Consider the following 20776-nt stretch of genomic DNA (forward strand, 5'->3'; position numbering starts at 1 on the left):
ACTTATAGGGTACAGTGTGATGATCATTACATTATTCATTGTTGCATGGTCAGGTCTAGCTGAAAGCATAGCCATCATCTTAGAGTTTTTAATTACTTTGTAGTGAGTCTTCACTTGGCTGTGTGATATTATTAACTATGTTGTACATTAGTCATGTACTCTTTAAAATTGACAATAGTTCATATTTTCAGTAATGATCCAAGCCTGTGTATATTTATTGACTAAATGCTATTCATATTTCATTTAATAAGTGTTTACTAACACTTTTATGAATCTGTCATGAAACTTGCATTAGCTCTGAGAACACTGGCATTCTCTAATTTTCCTTTCTATTCATGGCCACAGAAAAAATTATGGATTTGATGGAGCAGCCAGGTAACACTGTTTCGTCTGGTCAAGAGGATTTCCCATCTGTCCTGCTTGAAACTGCTGCCTCTCTTCCTTCTCTATCTCCTCTCTCAACTGTTTCTTTTAAAGAACATGGATACCTTGGTAACTTATCAGCAGTGTCATCCTCAGAAGGAACAATTGAAGAAACTTTAAATGAAGCTTCTAAAGAGTTGCCAGAGAGGGCAACAAATCCATTTGTAAATAGAGATTTAGCAGAATTTTCAGAATTAGAATATTCAGAAATGGGATCATCTTTTAAAGGCTCCCCAAAAGGAGAGTCAGCCATATTAGTAGAAAACACTAAGGAAGAAGTAATTGTGAGGAGTAAAGACAAAGAGGATTTAGTTTGTAGTGCAGCCCTTCACAGTCCACAAGAATCACCTGTGGGTAAAGAAGACAGAGTTGTGTCTCCAGAAAAGACAATGGACATTTTTAATGAAATGCAGATGTCAGTAGTAGCACCTGTGAGGGAAGAGTATGCAGACTTTAAGCCATTTGAACAAGCATGGGAAGTGAAAGATACTTATGAGGGAAGTAGGGATGTGCTGGCTGCTAGAGCTAATGTGGAAAGTAAAGTGGACAGAAAATGCTTGGAAGATAGCCTGGAGCAAAAAAGTCTTGGGAAGGATAGTGAAGGCAGAAATGAGGATGCTTCTTTCCCCAGTACCCCAGAACCTGTGAAGGACAGCTCCAGAGCATATATTACCTGTGCTTCCTTTACCTCAGCAACCGAAAGCACCACAGCAAACACTTTCCCTTTGTTAGAAGATCATACTTCAGAAAATAAAACAGATGAAAAAAAAATAGAAGAAAGGAAGGCCCAAATTATAACAGAGAAGACTAGCCCCAAAACGTCAAATCCTTTCCTTGTAGCAGTACAGGATTCTGAGGCAGATTATGTTACAACAGATACCTTATCAAAGGTGACTGAGGCAGCAGTGTCAAACATGCCTGAAGGTCTGACGCCAGATTTAGTTCAGGAAGCATGTGAAAGTGAACTGAATGAAGCCACAGGTACAAAGATTGCTTATGAAACAAAAGTGGACTTGGTCCAAACATCAGAAGCTATACAAGAATCACTTTACCCCACAGCACAGCTTTGCCCATCATTTGAGGAAGCTGAAGCAACTCCGTCACCAGTTTTGCCTGATATTGTTATGGAAGCACCATTAAATTCTCTCCTTCCAAGCGCTGGTGCTTCTGTAGTGCAGCCCAGTGTATCCCCACTGGAAGCACCTCCTCCACTTAGTTATGACAGTATAAAGCTTGAGCCTGAAAACCCCCCACCATATGAAGAAGCCATGAACGTAGCACTAAAAGCTTTGGGAACAAAGGAAGGAATAAAAGAGCCTGAAAGTTTTAATGCAGCTGTTCAGGAAACAGAAGCTCCTTATATATCCATTGCGTGTGATTTAATTAAAGAAACAAAGCTCTCCACTGAGCCAAGTCCAGATTTCTCTAATTATTCAGAAATAGCAAAATTCGAGAAGTCGGTGCCCGAACACGCTGAGCTAGTGGAGGATTCCTCACCTGAATCTGAACCAGTTGACTTATTTAGTGATGATTCGATTCCTGAAGTCCCACAAACACAAGAGGAGGCTGTGATGCTCATGAAGGAGAGTCTCACTGAAGTGTCTGAGACAGTAGCCCAGCACAAAGAGGAGAGACTTAGTGCCTCACCTCAGGAGCTAGGAAAGCCATATTTAGAGTCTTTTCAGCCCAATTTACATAGTACAAAAGATGCTGCATCTAATGACATTCCAACATTGACCAAAAAGGAGAAAATTTCTTTGCAAATGGAAGAGTTTAATACTGCAATTTATTCAAATGATGACTTACTTTCTTCTAAGGAAGACAAAATAAAAGAAAGTGAAACATTTTCAGATTCATCTCCGATTGAGATAATAGATGAATTTCCCACGTTTGTCAGTGCTAAAGATGATTCTCCTAAATTAGCCAAGGAGTACACTGATCTAGAAGTATCCGACAAAAGTGAAATTGCTAATATCCAAAGCGGGGCAGATTCATTGCCTTGCTTAGAATTGCCCTGTGACCTTTCTTTCAAGAATATATATCCTAAAGATGAAGTACATGTTTCAGATGAATTCTCCGAAAATAGGTCCAGTGTATCTAAGGCATCCATATCGCCTTCAAATGTCTCTGCTTTGGAACCTCAGACAGAAATGGGCAGCATAGTTAAATCCAAATCACTTACGAAAGAAGCAGAGAAAAAACTTCCTTCTGACACAGAGAAAGAGGACAGATCCCTGTCAGCTGTATTGTCAGCAGAGCTGAGTAAAACTTCAGGTAATAATCTATGCACTGTCTCACCAACTTCTCGGCTTGCTATGGAATGCAGATAACATTTTATGACATAACATTTCTGGGGTCTAATGTATCACGTGATGAGAATCTTCAGTTTTAGTTCTTTTGGACTGGAAAGATGGCTCAGTAGTTAAGAGCACTTGCTGTTCTTGTACCCTCTACAAGACTAAGTTCGCTTCCTTAGCGCCCACATGGTTTCTCACAACCAGCTATATCTCCAGTTCTAAGTGATCTGATGCCTTTTTTTTTTTTTAACCTTTATGGACATCAGAAATATTACACACACACACACACACACACACACACACACACACACACACACACACGTACACACGTGCGCATGCAGGTGAAACATTCATACACAAAAAAATAATAAAAATGGAAAATGATTATAGCCAGGTATGGTAGTGCAATATAGTCCCACCTACAGTCAGGAGCCCAAAGTAGAATTATTATGAAGTTATTGCAAAAAACAAGAATACAAAAGTTTTCTGCTGTTTCTTCCTGCCCCACTTCTATTCAATAATTTATCTTTGTTGTAGGCTTTTTCGTAATTATTGCATCATGGAACCAGGAAAAAAATTAGTAAGATTATCTTCCATGATGCATTTTTTTCTTCAGTGTTTTCTGATACTGTGACAAGCAAGGGATATTAAAGCAATATTTTCGATGTGTTTATTTTTATCTTAGATATGATTTCAAGCCAAATTTGTGAAGGATGACCATTTCTGTAGCTTGCTTTTGGCATTTATATATAATATATTATTTTTCTAGAGAGAGGTATGAGGTTAGACATACTAAGTATAGATTTTTTTCCTGAAAAGTAATTATTGAAACATGTTACCAATTTATGAAAATCTCAGATTATCTATTTATACTTTTCATTTATCTGTTTATGTATTTTTTAAGTATAGGAGTGTCTGCAAGTATACCTACATGCCAGAAGAGGGTATCAGATCTTTTTATAGATGGTTGTGAGCTACCATGTGGTTGCTGGGAATTGAACTCAGATCCTCTGGAAGAGCAGCCAGTGCTCTTAATCGCCGAGCCATCTCTCCAGCCGTCATTTGTACTTCTGACTCAACATTTACTATGTTTGTTTTGCATGCTTTTTTTTAAACTTGGCATTCTGTGAGCTGTGTTTTCTAGTCGAAATTATGTTGTATTTACTTATATATTAGAGACAGCTAGCATCAGACGAGTATAGAAATTCTAAGAGGAGATTCTGAATATTCAGATAATGAATCAAGCATGGAGATTTCCTGTTTGGAGGACATGGAGAGAAGTTAAAGACAGTGCTAAGATTCTGGGTTCCTGCCATGAATATGAGTTAGCAACACGAGAAACAAAGGTGGGGGGACATGAGAAAATAAAATGGGTTTGGGAGAAGATAAATTCAATTTGAATATGTTAATATTGAGACAGAAAGTATTGATACCATATGTAAGAAACTTTGAAACAACTTGTCTGGCTATATGTGTAATTTGCCATGAACTTGGAGCTAAAAATTAAAGTTACAGATAGGAACAAGGGAAAATCAGAATGCAAAGATAAATAAATGGTTAACATGTTAAGAGTTAAGGATTGAAAAAGGAGGGAAGGGCCTGATGTAAGTGTGTAGAACCAGGACCCGTACAGACAAAATTCTGATAACAGTTAACAAGAAGAAAAATATTAGCCAACAAAAAATGGAATTGAGGAAGGGATGTCCCTCCCCACCTCACTGCAGGAAGGTCAGAACAGTTGATAAGTGCTGATAGAATGTTCATAGATGCTGGGGTGAACTCCAGAGTTCAGTTGAAAGGACTGGCTTTGTAGAGGAAGGAAGAATGCTGCATGTAGTGAGTAGAAAGAAACCTATGGATGGGTATTGATACTGCTAGGGCGGGTTTTGTGTCTGAAACTGAAGGACTTGGTTATCTTAATGTTAAAGCAGTATGTGAGCATGTCATGAATGAGTTGAGACACATTTGGCAAGTAAATATGAAATTGTTCCAACTAGAGGAAGCAAGGGCAGTGTGTTAAGAGCTTACTCAGGGCCTTGTGACAGCATGCTCTGCTCAGTGACTTTCAGTGTGCTAAATAGCCTGGATATGGGATCAGAGAAGGCCACTGGTTTTATTTGAGGTAGTTGTGTTTTATTACATGGGCCAGTGGAAGTGAGCCAGGAGAGTTGAGGATAATAGGAATTCAGTAGTTTGAAGTTATTAAAATGATGGGCTGGCATCCAGACTGAAGTGAATAGGAAATTGAAAGAAAGAAAGTAAATCAAGTGAATTCTAGGTGCAGGTTAGGTCTAAGAACCAAAAGTGGTAGGAAGAAAAATGTGACTCTTAGAATGTTGTAAGAAACATAGTAAGATGTATGTGTTGGGTATTGAGTTTAGAATTCTTCAACAAAAGCAGTTCAGTGACTCAAGGTTTGGCCATTAAGAAAGTTGCTGAGACCAAGAAGTGTCTGTATTGTATATGCATTGACAGGACTTCAGGTAGAGATTATGGTAAAGGACAAGGAACTGGGAAGATGGTTCAGTGGATACATACATCTCTTGATAAAAGCATGTGGCCAGAGTTCAGATCCCTAGTACCCACATAAAAGCTTGCAGGCACAGCACACTGAAGGCAGAAAGTGGAATCCCTGGGGCAGGCTGGCTAGCTAAACTACCTGAGTCAGCAAGCTCAGGGTTGAGCGAAGAGATCCTGTCTCAGTAAGACCTGTGGTCTCTATATGATGTGCTTAAATTAACACACACACACACACACACACACCCCTCAAGGCATAAAAACAAACAAAAGGATCAGAGTCTTTGGTAAAGGCATTTGGGTAACTGATAAGGAGAATAGCAGCAAGAAAAGAGAACATGTGTGACCCAGCCAGGCTTCTGAAATGATGGTCTGGGTCTGGAAGCAGCATTAGATAGCAGAGAGTACTTGACACACCCTGTCTCCAGTTGTTCAAATATGGCAGAGTAAGCAGCCTTGATTTTTTTTTTTTTTTTTTTTTTTTTTTTTTTTTTTTTTTAGAATCACCACAGAGAAAGCAATGCAAGGAAGAGCCAGGTTTTAATGAAAGGGAGGTGAAAGAAGTAATGCTTTGTAAAAAAATAAAATAAAAATGAAGGCTTGGAAGAGATGGCTCAGAATCAATAGGAGATTTCAAGCTGCAAGTTAATGCCGTAGGGGAAACTAGGCATGCAGTGAAGCACAGAGCCGCATGACAGTGCAGTGAGATAAGGCTAAGGAGAAGTAGGCATGTGAGCAGTATTGAAATACCTGTGAAATCACCTTCCACCTTCACACTATCTCCCAAAAGTCTGATTTTCATATGTTCTTAGGGAAACCTAATGTCTGTAGCCTCCTAGTTTGGAATTAAAAGGATTAAAGAGCAGCAGTGCCTTTGGAGGCTAGATGAAAATGCTGAAGAATGAGTTGGTGCTGATTTTTAAGGAGGAAACGATATCTTCAAGAAAAATCATTTATGACTTAAGCTCAACCCTTTTCTCTTAATGTGTGTGGAGAAAGAGACAGAGTATGTGTGTGCCCCTGAGGTTGATATTGGGAATCATCTGCAACCACTTAAATTGAGGCAAATCTTACGGATGGCTAGCTAGTCTGTTCTAGGGACCCTATCTCCGCTTCCCATGTGCTGGTATTACAGGTGGGTCACTGTGCCCACCTGGCTTTTTGTAGTTCTAAGATGCAATCTGGTTCTTGTGCTTGTGTGGAAGGTGCTTTATCTTCTGAGCCATCATTCCTGCCCATTTTTAAAAACTCTAAATTGAATGATAATTGTTTTTAACTAAAAAATCTACATATATGTTTAGGGTACGATGAGATAATTTGATAACTATGCAGTGATCAAATAATTAGCATTCCCATGTCTTTTTGGTTTTTTTTTTGAGACAGAGTTTCTCTATGTAGCCCTGGCTGTCCTGGAACTTGCTCTGTAGACCAAGCTATCCTCAAATTTTCAGAAATCCACCTTTCTCCAACTCCTGGGTGCTAGGTTGCACTACTACTGCCCAGCTGGTTCAGTCGTTTTTAAATTAGCATTAGCTGCTATGTCCATTCTCACTGGGGGAATAGAGTATAATTTGCATGTAACAATGGTCTACATTGTGAGTTCCAGGACAGCCAAACCTGGAAACCCTGTCTTGGAGAAAACAAAACAACAAATGTGTATAGTCCATAAAGTTCACAGGAAGTGTTTGTATAATTTGAATGACTTGAATTTTAGTCTTTCTCACAATCTATCTAGATGTTGACTTCCTTTTCTGTAAAAGGAATGGAATTAGATAAGATTTTTCTGCTTGATAATTTTCCTAATTAAAATAAGCATCTATTAAAAGCAGGTACTTCTAATTGCTTTGGCATGGTTGAAATACTATACTATATTTCTTTTGAGAGTTGGGGAGACCAAAAAACTGGCAGACACAGAGAGAGGGGGGGGGGAGTGTGTGTGTGAGAGTGTTTTGTAAAAGTAGCTTTACAGACTGTGGTCCAACAATGGCTATATCTTGAAAGAAAGGTCAAGGATCTGATTATAAGACTGAAAGTCATAGCTATTTCTGTCTTGTGCAAGGGTTCTAGATAATTCCTTTAGAACCACTGGTCTTGAGTCTATGTTGGAACTTCACAGAAGTAGATTCTAACACCAGCAGAGGAGTGCCTTTCATGGGATAGATGATCTTGCCAGGAAGACTGAGGATAAGTAGGCAAAAAACAAAAGCTTCCTTCTTGATGTCCTTTTTATGTGGGCTGGTCAAGATTTAGGTTGGATCTTCTTTCCACCGTCAAATAATCCAGGTTTAAGGTGAGTCTTCCCATCTCAAATGATCAAATCAAGAAAATCCTCCACAGGTCTGCCCAACTACTTGGGTTTCTTCAGATTGGTTTTATGTGTATGAGTGTTTGCCTGTATTGCCTGTATGTATGCATCAGATGAGTACCTGGTGCCCGGGAGGTCAGAGTGGATTGAATGTCCTGGAACTGGAGTTAAAGATGGTTGTCAGCTATCACGTTGATTCTGGAAACAGCATTGTGATCCAAGTGTTAGTCATTCAGCCGTCTCTCCAGCCCCACTGCTTCAGTTTTATTTTTAGTGTCTTAAAGGTTTTCATGGTAGAGGTTTTTAACTTTCTTTGTTAGGTTTGTTCCAAGGGTTTTAAAGTGCTGGGATTAAGTGCTCTTCACCGGTCCTGGCTCCACTTGTTTCTTGTTCAGTGTGTCCTTTGATGGTATATAGACAGTCTATTGGTGTCTTTTTTCTTTTTAGTGCTAACTTTGAATCCTAACCATTTTGTAGAAGGTGTTTATCAGATTATAAGCCTTCTTGTGGAGACCTGAGGGTCTCTGATATATAGAATTGGAAGATCTGAAAATAGGGTTTTTTTTCTCTGACTACTTCTTTTCTTATTTATATTCCTTTTATTAACTTCCTGTGTATTACTACCAAAGCTAGGATTTCAAACATTTATTGGTCATTTGTGCTTTAGTTTTTATGAATTACTTGTTCAACTTTTGTTCATTTTTATGATCTTATTTTTATGTTGCAGGATGCAAAATCTTCTGTTTCCTAAGATTTTTATGCTACATGTCAGTGGACAGTTTGACTTTTTTTTTTTTTTTTTTTTTTTTTTGGTTCTTTTTTTCGGAGCTGGGGACCGAACCCAGGGCCTTGTGCTTCCTAGATAAGCGCTCTACCACTGAGCTAAATCCCCAGCCCGACAGTTTGACTTTTTACAAAGGAAAGCCTGTTTCTTTTAACTACTCATCATTTTATTCTTAGTACTGATTTATTTATGGTTGTCTGAATTTTTGTAGTTATTCCCATCAAATTATGATCTAGCCTTCTCGTGCCAGGCAACTATTCTATTCAACTGTTTCAGTGATTGACAATACCTTTCCTACCTTCCCAATTATCCTTTAGGCAATCAAATGCAGACTAGGGTGTTGGTGCCATCTAGTGTTGGTAATAGATAACCATTCATATGGAATATTTGAAATTAATCACACTGAATAAATGTGGTTGGTCACAAAATTTCACACTTGCCAGTGATTTTAAAAATGAATTTATAAACTATTTTGAATTTTGACATTTTTGTACAGAATTAAATACTTGAGTTATGCTATAAGCATTCTGAAATGACCCCGAAGATTCCCAAAACTTATTTCCTTAATGTGTTCGCGTTAAAGTAAAAGGCCTAATGACTTAACTTTTAAATTGTAAGTTTATAAATACTTTGGGTCTTTAACATTAACTGTGTGTGTGTGTCTGTGTGTCTGTGTGTGTCTGTGTCTGTATGTGTCTGTCTGTGTGTGTGTGTAGGCGCACTCACCTGCTCTCATATTCAATGAGGTATGTCAGTGGACGGTTTGACTTCACAAAGGAAAACCTGTTTTGTTTTTTTTTAAATACTCGTTTTATTTTTACTTTTAATTCTGATTTTTTTTTTTATGATTGTCTGGATTCTCGAAGTTGTATTTGTTCCCATCATATTCTGATCTAGCCTCCTGGTGCTAGAGAAACATTTTCAGCTTCCTTGGATTTTAATATTCACATATTGAAATTGCCGTGTGATGTTAAGAGGCTTTGAAAATGCTCAGTCTTTTTTTTGTAATTTTGAATGTTAATTCATTTTCTAGATTTCAAATCCTTTTCCATTTTTGAATATTGAGTTTACCATTGTTGTAGTACTGACTTTTAGTCCATAGAGGGCATTAGATTACAGCATATGGTGTGGGGTTTATGGTTGTTAAAGTCTTTTAGTAGTAAAACATCTAGTTTTGTACCTCTTTGTGCTTAGAATTCTAAAATTAGTTTCAAGACTGTTATGTAGCTATCACTGTTTCATATTAATGAAAGATTCCAATGTTAGTAGACATAGAAATTGTAACTTCTCAAAACAGTATACAAGCAAAGTAAATGTTGCTTTCTTTTCTTTCTTTTTTAAATTTCCCTGTGCCTTTAAACATTGTATAGAAACAAAAAGGAAGGAAAAAGCAAAACAAATCAAAAGTTTCGCTGGCATTAAAAGTAAAAGAAAGTAGAGGGAGGAATGGAGCTTGAGAGAGGCGGGGGACACGGGGACTTAACTCTCAGGGGTTTTTTTTTCTTTCTTTTTTGAAACAAAAATTACATAGCTTTTTATATAGTGTTAGCTGACTTTGAACTCAGAGAATGCTATCTGACTGCTTTCCCAATGCTGGTTTAAAGGTCTGTATCATTCTGGGCTTTCACATTTGCTTTGAGACAGTTCTCTTGTGCTTAAATCCTTCCAAATAGATGTAAGCTTTATTTAAAAAAAATACTCACACATGCTACTTTGTTTTGTTTTTTATGAACACTTGCAGAGATTTTTTTTAATTAGGAACTTATTTAATAATATTTTTATTAGTTAACCATGCATTGTAAAAAAACATAGTGTTTTGAGTAAGGAAGAGAGAGATTGAAAGGTAATTTTAGAGCATTGTACTCTTCAGAAGTGAATTGGAGAGACCTTGTAAGTCTTTGGTTTTATTTTTTAAGCATTATGTATGGAAACTTGATTGATCTGTGACTCTTCCTTTGGCATCCTATACTTTTAAAAGAGAGAATAGACTACTACACCAAATAACCGAGCATCGTGCTGCAAGTTAGGTTGCATGTGTATTATTTGAGGACTAGCCTTGAAAGAATTGTATTTTTAAAGATTGGTATTGGGGTTGGGGATTTTTAGCTCAGTGGTAGAGCGCTTGCCTGGGTTCGGTCCCCAGCTCTGAAAAAAAGAAAAAAGAAAAAGAAAAAAAAAGATTGGTATTTAAATTAATTTAGATGAAGTTTGATGAAAAAAATATGACCCATAAGTTATGTACTCATAAGCTTTGCTGGTTTGCTTTTCAGATTAAAAAATAACTTAAAAACTGCAGTTTTAAAACACTGAGAAAAAAGTGGGTGAAAATGTCAGCGGGTACCCATAAAAGGTAGTTTTCTCTGTACTTAGCTTAAATTGTAATAACTAAACCTAAAGAACTAAGTATCATTCTGAAGGTTGAAAAACTTCTGAATTTAAAGGCTTACAATTTGCTTTCTTAGATATAAGCTTAGAGTATGAAAAGTACACTTAACATTCATGTGAGTGGATTATTACACACACATTCTTGGCGCCTTAAAACAGCATACAAGTCAAGTATTATAAATATGTAAGTTACATATATGCTGAATACTTTGATCTTAGAAAATATGTAACTTGAAGGTAACTATTTACTGTCTTCTGATTTTGTTCTAGTGGAGCTCAGATTAGAACCCATGCCTTGAGCCTGCTAGGCATACACTTTACAAGTTAGCTACGCTTCCCCGTCCTTGTCAGTTTGAAAGAGCTTAAAAATATTGGCATGGAAGTATTCTGTATTTACTGAACAGTTTTGTATGTTAAACTGTTATGTGAAGCGGTCACACATTTTCATCCTTGATGTAATATGGTGGAGACAGTGTTCTCAAAACAATTATATCATCCAAGGTCTCAAGCAAGTAAAGTTAAATATTAGTTCTTGAACTGAAAATACTTTAAAATTCTTTTAAAATTGCTTTTATTTATAATTAAGCAAGAGAGACATAGAAAATGAATAATTGGCATTCTGAACACTTAAGGATTTCTCAAGGTTTTGCAGTCCACACACAGCAAATTTCAGAATAATGTCCCCGTTTCAGTGTGGTTACAGACATGAGATGCATGCACTTCTATGCATTGATTATATACATTGTATCTTAGTATGCCACATGTATTTAAAAATAGTTTAGCTGATTGAATTGCCACTATGCATTTCCTTTTCTGCTTAGGCAAATTTAGCATCAGGTAAAAACAGTTGTAGAACATTAGAAAGACAGTCTACACTGGAATGACTGACTGCAAGTTTAATAAACTTGAAAAATGAGAAATTCTGTAACCATTTGTTTATGGTTATTAAATTATGCCGTTTTCATGGGGCAAATGATATAGTTATTAGCACCTGACTATTTCTCCCCCAGCCAAAGATCTATTGCAGTGGTAGGTAGTTGAGTATTTACTAAAAGATTGAATTGGAGCAGGTGATAAATATATTTGGAGGAATCTAGATTTTTAGAAATGTAAAGAAAAAAAAAGCTTAGGTGACTGAAACTGAAAATTTCTCCACTGAAATAATTAATTTAATAAACATAAATACATTGATTTTTTTTTCCGATCATACTTTCCAGGATACAAAGTATGATCGCTTTAAGCTCAGTAAATCCAGAAAAAAAAGGGAAGTTTGCAACCTTGAAACTGAAGTTATTAACCCATTTGGATTAGTCCATTTCTGTCTTGTGGGTTAACTGTTGATTTTAGAGTTTCAAGTGAAACTGAAAACACAGAAGCACAATTGAACTGTCCCTCGAGAAAGAAAAGAGAAGTCTGGTGCAGATTCAGTCTGTGTGTTTAGGTATATTTAGTGGTTGGCTCTGTTGGAAGTCTTTCCCTTTCTTTGGTAGCTGGTTTTTTGGTTTTGGTTTTTTTTGGTAGCTGTCCCCTTCCCTGCAAAGGCAGCTCCATTTGGCATGCACAGCAAGCAAACGGATAGGACAATAATCAGATAGAAGGAAAGCATTAATGTCTGAGTATTAGTAGCCTAGTTACAGATTGTACTGCGTCAGCTTGCTCCACACCCCGAAGACATCAGGTGACTCCAGCCCTGCTGCAGTTGTGCAGCAGGGACTGCAGGCTTAGTCTGGGGAAGCGGGTGTTTCATGTCTCAGGGAGAATTTTGCAGTTTACAGCGTTTCTGTTGGTATGCATAATTTGTAATTGCTGCTGGAGGGCAGATCGTGGCAAGAAATGGACGGACAGAAGAAACATTGGAAGGACAAGGGTATGTCTTTCACTCGTTCTTTTATGTAACCACTAAGAGTTCGTGGGTAAGCTTTGCAGTTTAGATATACTTAGGATTGAAGGTGAAGCCTGTGAGCATGAAATGCTTAAGATTAAAGCAAAACAGCTGCCTCCGGTGTTTTTACAGTCGGTTGTGTACAGAAAAGATGTCATATTCTGTTTCAGTGGTGTTCGGTTTAGTCATTTTAGACCTGTCTGTTGTGTTTCTTTCTAATCTTGTGTGTTGAAATTGGTATAGGATTAACATCTCTCTCATTTGTTGGCCGCTTTGGTGTGAAGAATGTATAACCATCTCTGTAGTCTGATGGCATTTCATGACGATTTTAAATAAATCTCAGCTGGTGTGCCTGAAATTTGTCCATAGATTTGTAGGTAGCAGAGTTGCATTGCTATCTTTGAAAATCAAATGGGAATCTTTGAAGTTCTTATTTTAACTTTTCTGTATTTCATAGTTTTAAATGCATATCTAAATTTAAAGTACTAACCTTTGTCCTTATAATAACCAATCAGTGATCTTGATCCCCTTCCTCCTCTTGAAAATTCAGATCCTTTAAAGTCTCTGTGGCTCATTGTGTAAGAATTTAAACCTGCAAAGTAGTAGTAAAATATCGACTTGAATTATTTTAACAGCATTTTATTATGTTGCTTGACAACTGCTATTTAATATGAGAGAGAAAGAGAACAGCAACGAGTCATGTATCTGAATAAGTTGTCTTAAAAATTGTTAGACTTGTTCTTAAGTGGCCCAAATAAGCATATCACTCAAAGGGTTTGGTTTTGTTTTCCTGGCTATTCTTTTGTTATTAACACAGGGATAATGCTAAAAGCATTTCTGCAGCAATGACCTGCTTTAAAAACAAAACCAAAACCAACCAAGAAAAATGTAGGGGAAAGGTAAGTTTAACATTGAATTCAAATGAGTCTTTGTTAAAGATCTTTTATTGAACATAAAGGGGAAAAGCTGTGAGCTTTATTATAAAAAGGCCTTTTCTTTAGCTTAGTCCTAAATGTTAAAGGTGAAGTGAATCAATATGCTAGTTTTTGGTAAGTAGAAAGATACTTACCAAATATAAATATAATAAAGTGGGTGAAAAGCCACAGTAGGCCCATTCTGCAACTTTCAAGTCTTAGTGTGAACAACTTCAATTGTCTAGTATTAAAATATTAAGCTCTTACTAAGATAATGCAGGGATATAAAGACAAGAGATTAAGATGCAGTAGAATCTACCTTTTATCAGAGATTTAACTATTAAAGGCTCTTAAACAAACTGAGAATCACTCTTGAATCTCTCTGCTGAGCCTTGCTTTATTTGTTTGTAAATCTGGTCGGCTGATACTTTTTAGTGCCTTTTGTTTTTAGTGCTTGTTTCAGTAAGTCAGACCAACTTTATTTTTTTCCATATCTAGGTGTTGTTATATTTTAGTGTTTTTCTGTATCAGCTGCTAATGCTAAAGATCATATATAGTAAGATTTAAATTGGAAATCACTGAGATGCTTGAGGTGAATGAGTTTTTCCTTACTTTGAAAAAGTGAGGAACCTAGAAGAAGGAACCTATCCTGAGGTGTCTGGGTAAACTTAAAATAATAGACTCAGGCCTGGTCCCCCAGACCTGCATTGTCCTCCCAGACTCCCTTCCCAAATCTGTCACCAGTAACAAATAGAATTCTGATTTCGTGTTTGGCTTTGCTTTTGTTTTGGTGAAGTTTTAAATGTTTTTGCTTATTAGATATCTAGTCGTTTTGGTAAAGAACAGTATTATAATTGGTATTGTTACAGTCTTACTATTTTCTGTTTATTGGCAGAATATGTTGACAAATGAAATCTATAATATTTCATTATTGAGGTTCTATGGAAAAGTTAGATGAAGATGAAGGAAGGAAGGAAGACTTGTGAGTCAGGTCAGGTGTGTGGGAGAGTGATGGAGGAGTGATGGAGGAGTGATGGAAGAGTGATGGAAGACTGATGGAAGAGTGATGGAAGAGTGATGGAGGAGTGATGGAGGAGTGATGGAGGAGTGATGGAAGACTGATGGAAGAGTGATGGAAGACTGATGGAAGAGTGATGGAGGAGTGATGGGAGAGTGATGGAGGAGTGATGGAAGAGTGATGGAGGAGTGATGGAAGAGTGATGGAAGAGTGATGGGAGAGTGATGGAGGAGTGATGGAAGAGTGATGGAGGAGTGACGGAGGAGTGATGGAAGACTGATGGAAGAGTGATGGGAGAGTGATGGGAGAGTGATGGGAGAGTGATGGAAGAGTGATGTCAGCAGCAGAGAGAGACAACTCCACACTGTAACCCAGGTCAGCCCGCAGGTTCTTTTTCAGACAGTACAGGAAAGAAATTTAGACCATACGGTAGGAAGAAAAGATTAAAGACAAAGAGGTGCCTGGGAAGAAAATATAATATACTGTGCTCACAGTTCTCAAAGAATTGGAATTAGCAGCAGCATAGCATTTTTGTGGCTCTCAAGGTACATTTCAAAGGATTGCTCAGAAACTTTTTCTGTACATGAGATTATAGAACTCATAGTTCCTTGGATGGGCTCAAACCTAATAAGATAAACTCAGGAGTTTAGGGTTGCACCAGGAACTAGGACATGCCCTTTTGTTTGTAAGCTGGACTTCCGTTGAGATTCCTAAGAATTTGCAAATGTTAATTTTGTTGGAATTCTTGATTCTTAGTTGGTAAGAGGCTTCACCAGGTGAGCGGCTCTGTTGGGCTCTGTTCTCTTCCCATCCCTGTAGTTTTTCCTTCCTTTCTAATCACACCTGCTTTGTAAGCACTAAGAAGATAGGACCAAGACAGTGACTAGAATATTTTGGATAGAGTAGATTGTATAGGATAATAGTGGAAAGATAGATTTGTAGGATCAAAGATGACAGAAGGTTAGAAGGTCTAGGTCAGATTTCCTGAAGCTTCTCTGTGGTTCACAAAAAAAAAAAATGATTCCTGTGATTCTATCAAAGCAAGTTTATAGGGTCTGGCAATCTGGTGTCATCATTTTATTACTGGGCAGATTTGGAAAACAATCTAGGGGCTCACACTTCAGTTCTAATATGCTTTGATTTTGACTAGGTAAGAAACTTCCTCTAAGTTTTTATAGGGTTCCAGTTTTGAGGTTCTCTGGGGTTTTATGACAAGATGTTCTGGGCCAGGTTGTGTTGGTTTGATGTTTTAAGTAAGTAGTAATAACTGATGACTGGTTCAGAAGGCCATCTGTGGTGTAGTATAAGCTGGAGGAGAAAAGCCTGAGTTTGGGATGGCTGTAGTTATGCCCGGTTTTTACAAAAGAACACCCAGAACCTCCTCATCTGAAGTGGGAATGAAAAGGAAGTAACAGATTTAAGAACAATAAGTGAAGAAATATTTGATACTTCTCATAGGTTGCAGGACTATATGAAGTCACAATCGCAATGAACAACTGTGCTTAGCATCAGATTTCATTTTGAAGGCCAAATTGAGTTCCAGACACTTTGAAGTGATGGAAATGCCAAGCAATGATAAAGAATATACAACAAATGCAAAGTGAGGGTATCTTCTTCAAAAGCTAAAGATAGGGAAGCAAAGCCAGTAGCTCCGAGCCTGCATTAGTGGAGTACCAGGAGAAGTTAGCTCTAACAGCAGTAGAAGGAGCAGGAGGGCGTGGTTTCACCAAGAGAAGACTGGTTGTAGAGAAGCTGTTTAGGATGAAGAAAAAGTGATTACAGACTGTCAGATTTTAGGAGAAAGTGTAATATTGCCTATTTTTACTAGTGCTTTTGTAGATTGGGAAGTTCAACTGCTTTAGATGACCTTCGTGAGAAGTTTCAGTAGCATTAAAATTCAGTTTGATTATGCTTCAAGACTCTTGCAGTCTTCCCTTGTGAACTCGTATAGGGCTTCCTAGTCTTGTCTGGAAGTCATTTCAACTTCTGTGAAAGCTTGAAGTGGATGAGGTGTAGGTGTATGTGCTACTGCTAAGCGGGGAGGAGCAAAGGGCCTGCCCAGGTGCCTGAAATGCTAGCCTTCCCTTGAGCCTAGGGAGGAGTTAGGCTGAGTTTGTCATTAACCAATTTTAAGAACTGCTAATCTTAGGAAAATACCTGTTTTTAATTCTAAATTGAGCTAAAGCTCACTTAAACTTGGTCATTCATTCATTGTCTTTTTCTAGATTTTTCTTTTTTTTTTTTTTGTAAGTAGCGGGACTGCATTGTAGAAAATAGAGAAAGGCTTTTGTGTGTGTGTGTGTGTGTGTGTGTGTGTGTGTGTGTGTGTGTGTGTGTTTTAAAGATTTCTTTATTATATATAAGTATACTGTAGCTGTCTTCAGACACACCAGAAGAAAGCATCAGATCTCATTACACATGGCTGTGAGCCACCATGTGGTTGCTGGGAATTGAACTCAGGACCTCTGGAAGAGCAGTCAGTGCTCTCAACCACTGAGCCATCTCTCCAGCGCCTGGTTCTCACTCTTAAGAAAAAAAGAGCAATAGTCTTATTATATCTACTGTGGGAAAAGGTAGATGTGGTTAGTAGCTTAGTACTGTTAAAAGATTAAATCTCCTGAGACTTCTACTGAGTCTGGTATCCTTTCTCTTAAGGACTGGATTACATACTTTACTGTAGGAAGAATGTTTAAACAGTGAATAGAATTCTCTTTACTTTTTTTTTTTTTAACTTAATCTCATCTCTGTTGGTAGAATTTGGGCTTACGGGTGTTGAATTTAATTTTGCCAGTGTTGTTTGAATTCTTGGAGCTATGTTCTGAGACCAAATTATTCGTCTGTGCTTTATTATAGCCAAGGTTGACTTAAACTGTGTATATAAGGTGCTGTGTGTGTGTGTGTGTGTGTGTGTGTGTGTGTGTGTGTGATCTGTTTAATGGCTTTTACATTTACTTCGTATGCTTGTGAGAGGTGTGATAGGCACTAAAATAATAACGTGTTGGCTTTTCTTATATGTAGCACCACCACCTTGTTTATTTTGTATAAATGTAAACCAACTCAAATATGAAAAGCCATGAAGCATTAACAGAGCCTTGCATACCTGAAAGTGAGAATATTGAAACAAATTTGGGAATGTCTCCTTTCAGACTACAGACTTTGCAAGATTGAGATTTTTTCTGTAAAAAATATGAGGAACATGCATGTACTCCACGTATGCAGACCTTTATAACTAATTTTTATAACTAAAAGTTGTCATGTTTTGTGCAAGGCGTGTTTAGGAGTACGTAGATAGATACATATTAAAAATACTTAACTTTAACTTAAAATGGTATTAAATCTATAGCTTTTGCTATGAATGGAAAACTACACCATGGTTTAGAGAAATTGGAAATGTGAAGTTAGGGATATTTTCTATTCCATTTTTGTATTGATGCCCCCTATCCCCACATTGAAAAATTTTTATGTGTGTAAGTGTGTGGGCTCCCCATGTTGCCGTGTATATGAAGATCGGAGGATGACATCCATGGGTCCTATGGGTCCCAGGTATCAGACTCAGGTCATCCAACTTGTGCCTTTTTACCCACTGTATCAGTTTGTCAGCCCTGTTTGTATTGAAAGATTTATGACCTAAATAAGTCATGGTTTTAATTATTAGTAAGTCAAATGTAGTGAATAGTAGGAACTCACTATTCTTTATTATTTTTTTTTAAAGTTGTTTTTAAATACAGCTTTAAAATCGAAACCTGACTTCAGGCTAACTTAAATGCGTATTTCATTTAAGGAAAATGTAACAGGATGACTTGTGCATGTAAGGCATTTGGTCTAGCACTATTTTTAGCTACAGCAGATGACAACCTGTGATTACCAAATGTATGCAGCTCTTTGCACTGAGTCAGTGAAAGAAAAACTGGGCTCCCTTAAATTTCAATTTTAGTTAGGTAAAGTACACTATATGGAATAATCAAAAAGTGTTCTACATTTTTAAAATTTGAAAACAAAGATAAAACTGCAGGGAGATACATTCTTCCCCCTAAATTATAGGTATTTTATTTAAATTGCTTGGCATAAACCCATATGCGTTTCCAATAGTTGAAAGGGGGAAATCATTGTTCAGTTTATCTTGGATCTTTAAAAGGGATGTTCCACGAACATTTTATATGTAAGAGTTAAAGAGTTCCTTATAAAAACATCCTTTGTCTGATACTTTAATAAGAATTTCCTGCATGTGAGTGTGTTGCCTGCCTAAGTGTGTGTGTCATGTGTCTGCCTGGTGCCCATAGTGGCTGGTAGAGGGGCTGGGTCCCCTGAGCTTCAGTTATACATTGTTATGAGTCACAGTGGGGCAGTGGAAATCAAACTGCGTGTTTCTAAAGGAGCCTTCTCTCTAGCATCCCTTATCTACTTATCCCTTATTTACTTTGTGTTTTCTCCAATTTTGTAGATTGTCTTCACCTTCTTCATTATGTCCTTTGAAACATAAAATATTATATTAGAAGAGGCTCAGTATGTTTGCTTTCTCTTGTGTTTATGCTAATACCATACTTTAAGAAACAAAAGATACAAAGTCTTGACAACCTACACCTACTTTTTTCTTTTAAAAGAATTGTTATTTTTAAAAGCTCCCCCTCATGTGCGTATGTGTAGGAGTGTGTATAGAGGTCAGAAGGCAGCTTATAGGGCTAAGTTCTTGCCTTCTACCATGTAGGTCTAGGAGATAAAATGCTTTATCATCAAGCTTGGTGGCAGGTGCCCCCAGGCTCCCACTGAACCATCTTGCCAACCACCTAAAAGCGTTTTATAGTTTAAACTCCTATCTTTAGATTTTTATTCTATTTTGAGTTAGTTTAAAACAATGTTTTGTTATTTTTAGTAGTCGGTTTGTCATGAATGCAGATAGCTACTGAGGCTAAAGGGATCGGATCCTCTGGAACTGAAGTTCAAGAGATTTGGGAACCATCAATGGCTGAGCCATCTCTCTACCCCATAAGTTAACCTTTCATGTAATATAAAATGTGGGAGTCTAGGGACTCCAGTGGCATTCTCCTGCTGGTGGACATCCAGTTGTCCAGTAGCATTATTGAAGAGGCTTAATAGATTAGTTGTCAGACTCACCTGACCACAAAAGTAAAAGTTGATTGTATTTCATTTATGTTCCTGTGTAACCATAGGTGTGACTATAGGTTCTGGCTTATGTTTTGTTTTCTTTGAGACAGAGTCTTGCCACATAGCTCCAACTTGCCTTTAGCTTGACATCCTCTTGTTATTAAAAGTTTTGTAGGCAATTTTGTAGAGGAGAAATGTGATCCCTCTAACTTCCTTATTGTTTCCCAGGATTGTTTTGGTTAATCCAGATGATTTTTTTTCAGCTGTCTCCTCAGTTTCTGTTGGAGACATAGCTGGGGTTTTGTTTTGATGGGATTTGCACTTGGGACTAATTAGAGGAATGCTATATGTCATCCAAGACTGGGCTATCTTTCTGTTTAATTTAGTCATTAAACTCTTAAGTTTTCAGTTTATTTCGTTTGTTTTCAGCTATGTTCCTAGGAATTATATTCTTTGTCTGTGATGTTAACAGAGTGGTTGTGAAAGTTTGTTCAGACTGCAGTTGGCTTTGCATGATGTTGTATTCACAGCGACACTAGACTTGCTTGGGAATTGCTGTTTTGTGGCTTCCTTAGGAAATTCTAATTGTAAGATCATATTAGCTACAAATACCTTAATTTCTTTTTGTCCAGTCATATTCATTGCCCAAATTCTGGTCATAAATTTCCAGGGCATTTATGGGTGTGAAGTGTCAAAGAAAGGTTACCCTTGTCTTATTACTAGTTTTTTTTGTTTTTTTTTTTTTTTTTTTTTTTTTTCCGGAGCTGGGGACCGAACCCAGGGCCTTGCGCTTCCTAGGCAAGCGCTCTACCACTGAGCTAAATCCCCAACCCCTTATTACTAGTTTTAAGTGGGAAGATGCCAGTCTTGCACCATGAAGAATGTTCACTGTGATTTTGTAGATTGTATTTTTGATCAGTTTGAGGATAATTTTTTTTTCTTGCTGTTTTGTTGACTGTTAACCATAAAATAATGTTGGACCTCATCAGATGCTTTTTCTGCAACTATTGTGGTGTGTCTTATTCCTCTTTTGTTCTTACGGTGAATGTGTGGGTTGTTGTTCATATGCTGCACTAACCTTGCATTCTCAGAGCAGATCCTACTAAGCTATGAAGTAATCTGTATGCATTGCAGGATTTTGACTTGTT

The 20776-nt window shown here is 37.4% G+C and overlaps 2 protein-coding genes across 7 annotated transcripts in view; one reads left to right on the top strand and one right to left on the bottom strand.

Moving 5' to 3' along the window:
• Positions 1–20776, top strand: part of Rtn4 (reticulon 4) — a 47610-nt gene that overhangs the window by 13134 nt on the left and 13700 nt on the right. The window contains exon 3 of one of the 4 annotated variants that reach the window (NM_031831.2): positions 346–2697. The exons of 2 other annotated variants lie outside the window; for them this stretch is intronic. In NM_031831.2, coding sequence (NP_114019.2) covers positions 346–2697 — 2352 coding nt within the window. Of the gene's footprint in view, positions 1–345; positions 2698–12437; positions 12579–20776 lie in introns of those variants that run through there. One more of the 4 variants, XM_006251609.5, reaches the window with a different exon arrangement.
• The window catches only part of Eml6 (EMAP like 6), a 354900-nt gene that overhangs the window by 12242 nt on the left and 321882 nt on the right, over positions 1–20776 (bottom strand). Inside the window, exon 43 of one of the 3 annotated variants that reach the window (XR_010057763.1) lies at positions 13084–13185. The exons of 1 other annotated variant lie outside the window; for it this stretch is intronic. The gene's annotated coding sequence lies outside the window, so the exon portion shown is untranslated. Of the gene's footprint in view, positions 1–8197; positions 13186–20776 lie in introns of those variants that run through there. One more of the 3 variants, XR_010057762.1, reaches the window with a different exon arrangement.

Source organism: Rattus norvegicus, chromosome 14 (assembly GCF_036323735.1).
Source record: "Rattus norvegicus strain BN/NHsdMcwi chromosome 14, GRCr8, whole genome shotgun sequence".
In the NCBI taxonomy this organism is placed as follows: Eukaryota; Metazoa; Chordata; class Mammalia; order Rodentia; family Muridae; genus Rattus; species Rattus norvegicus.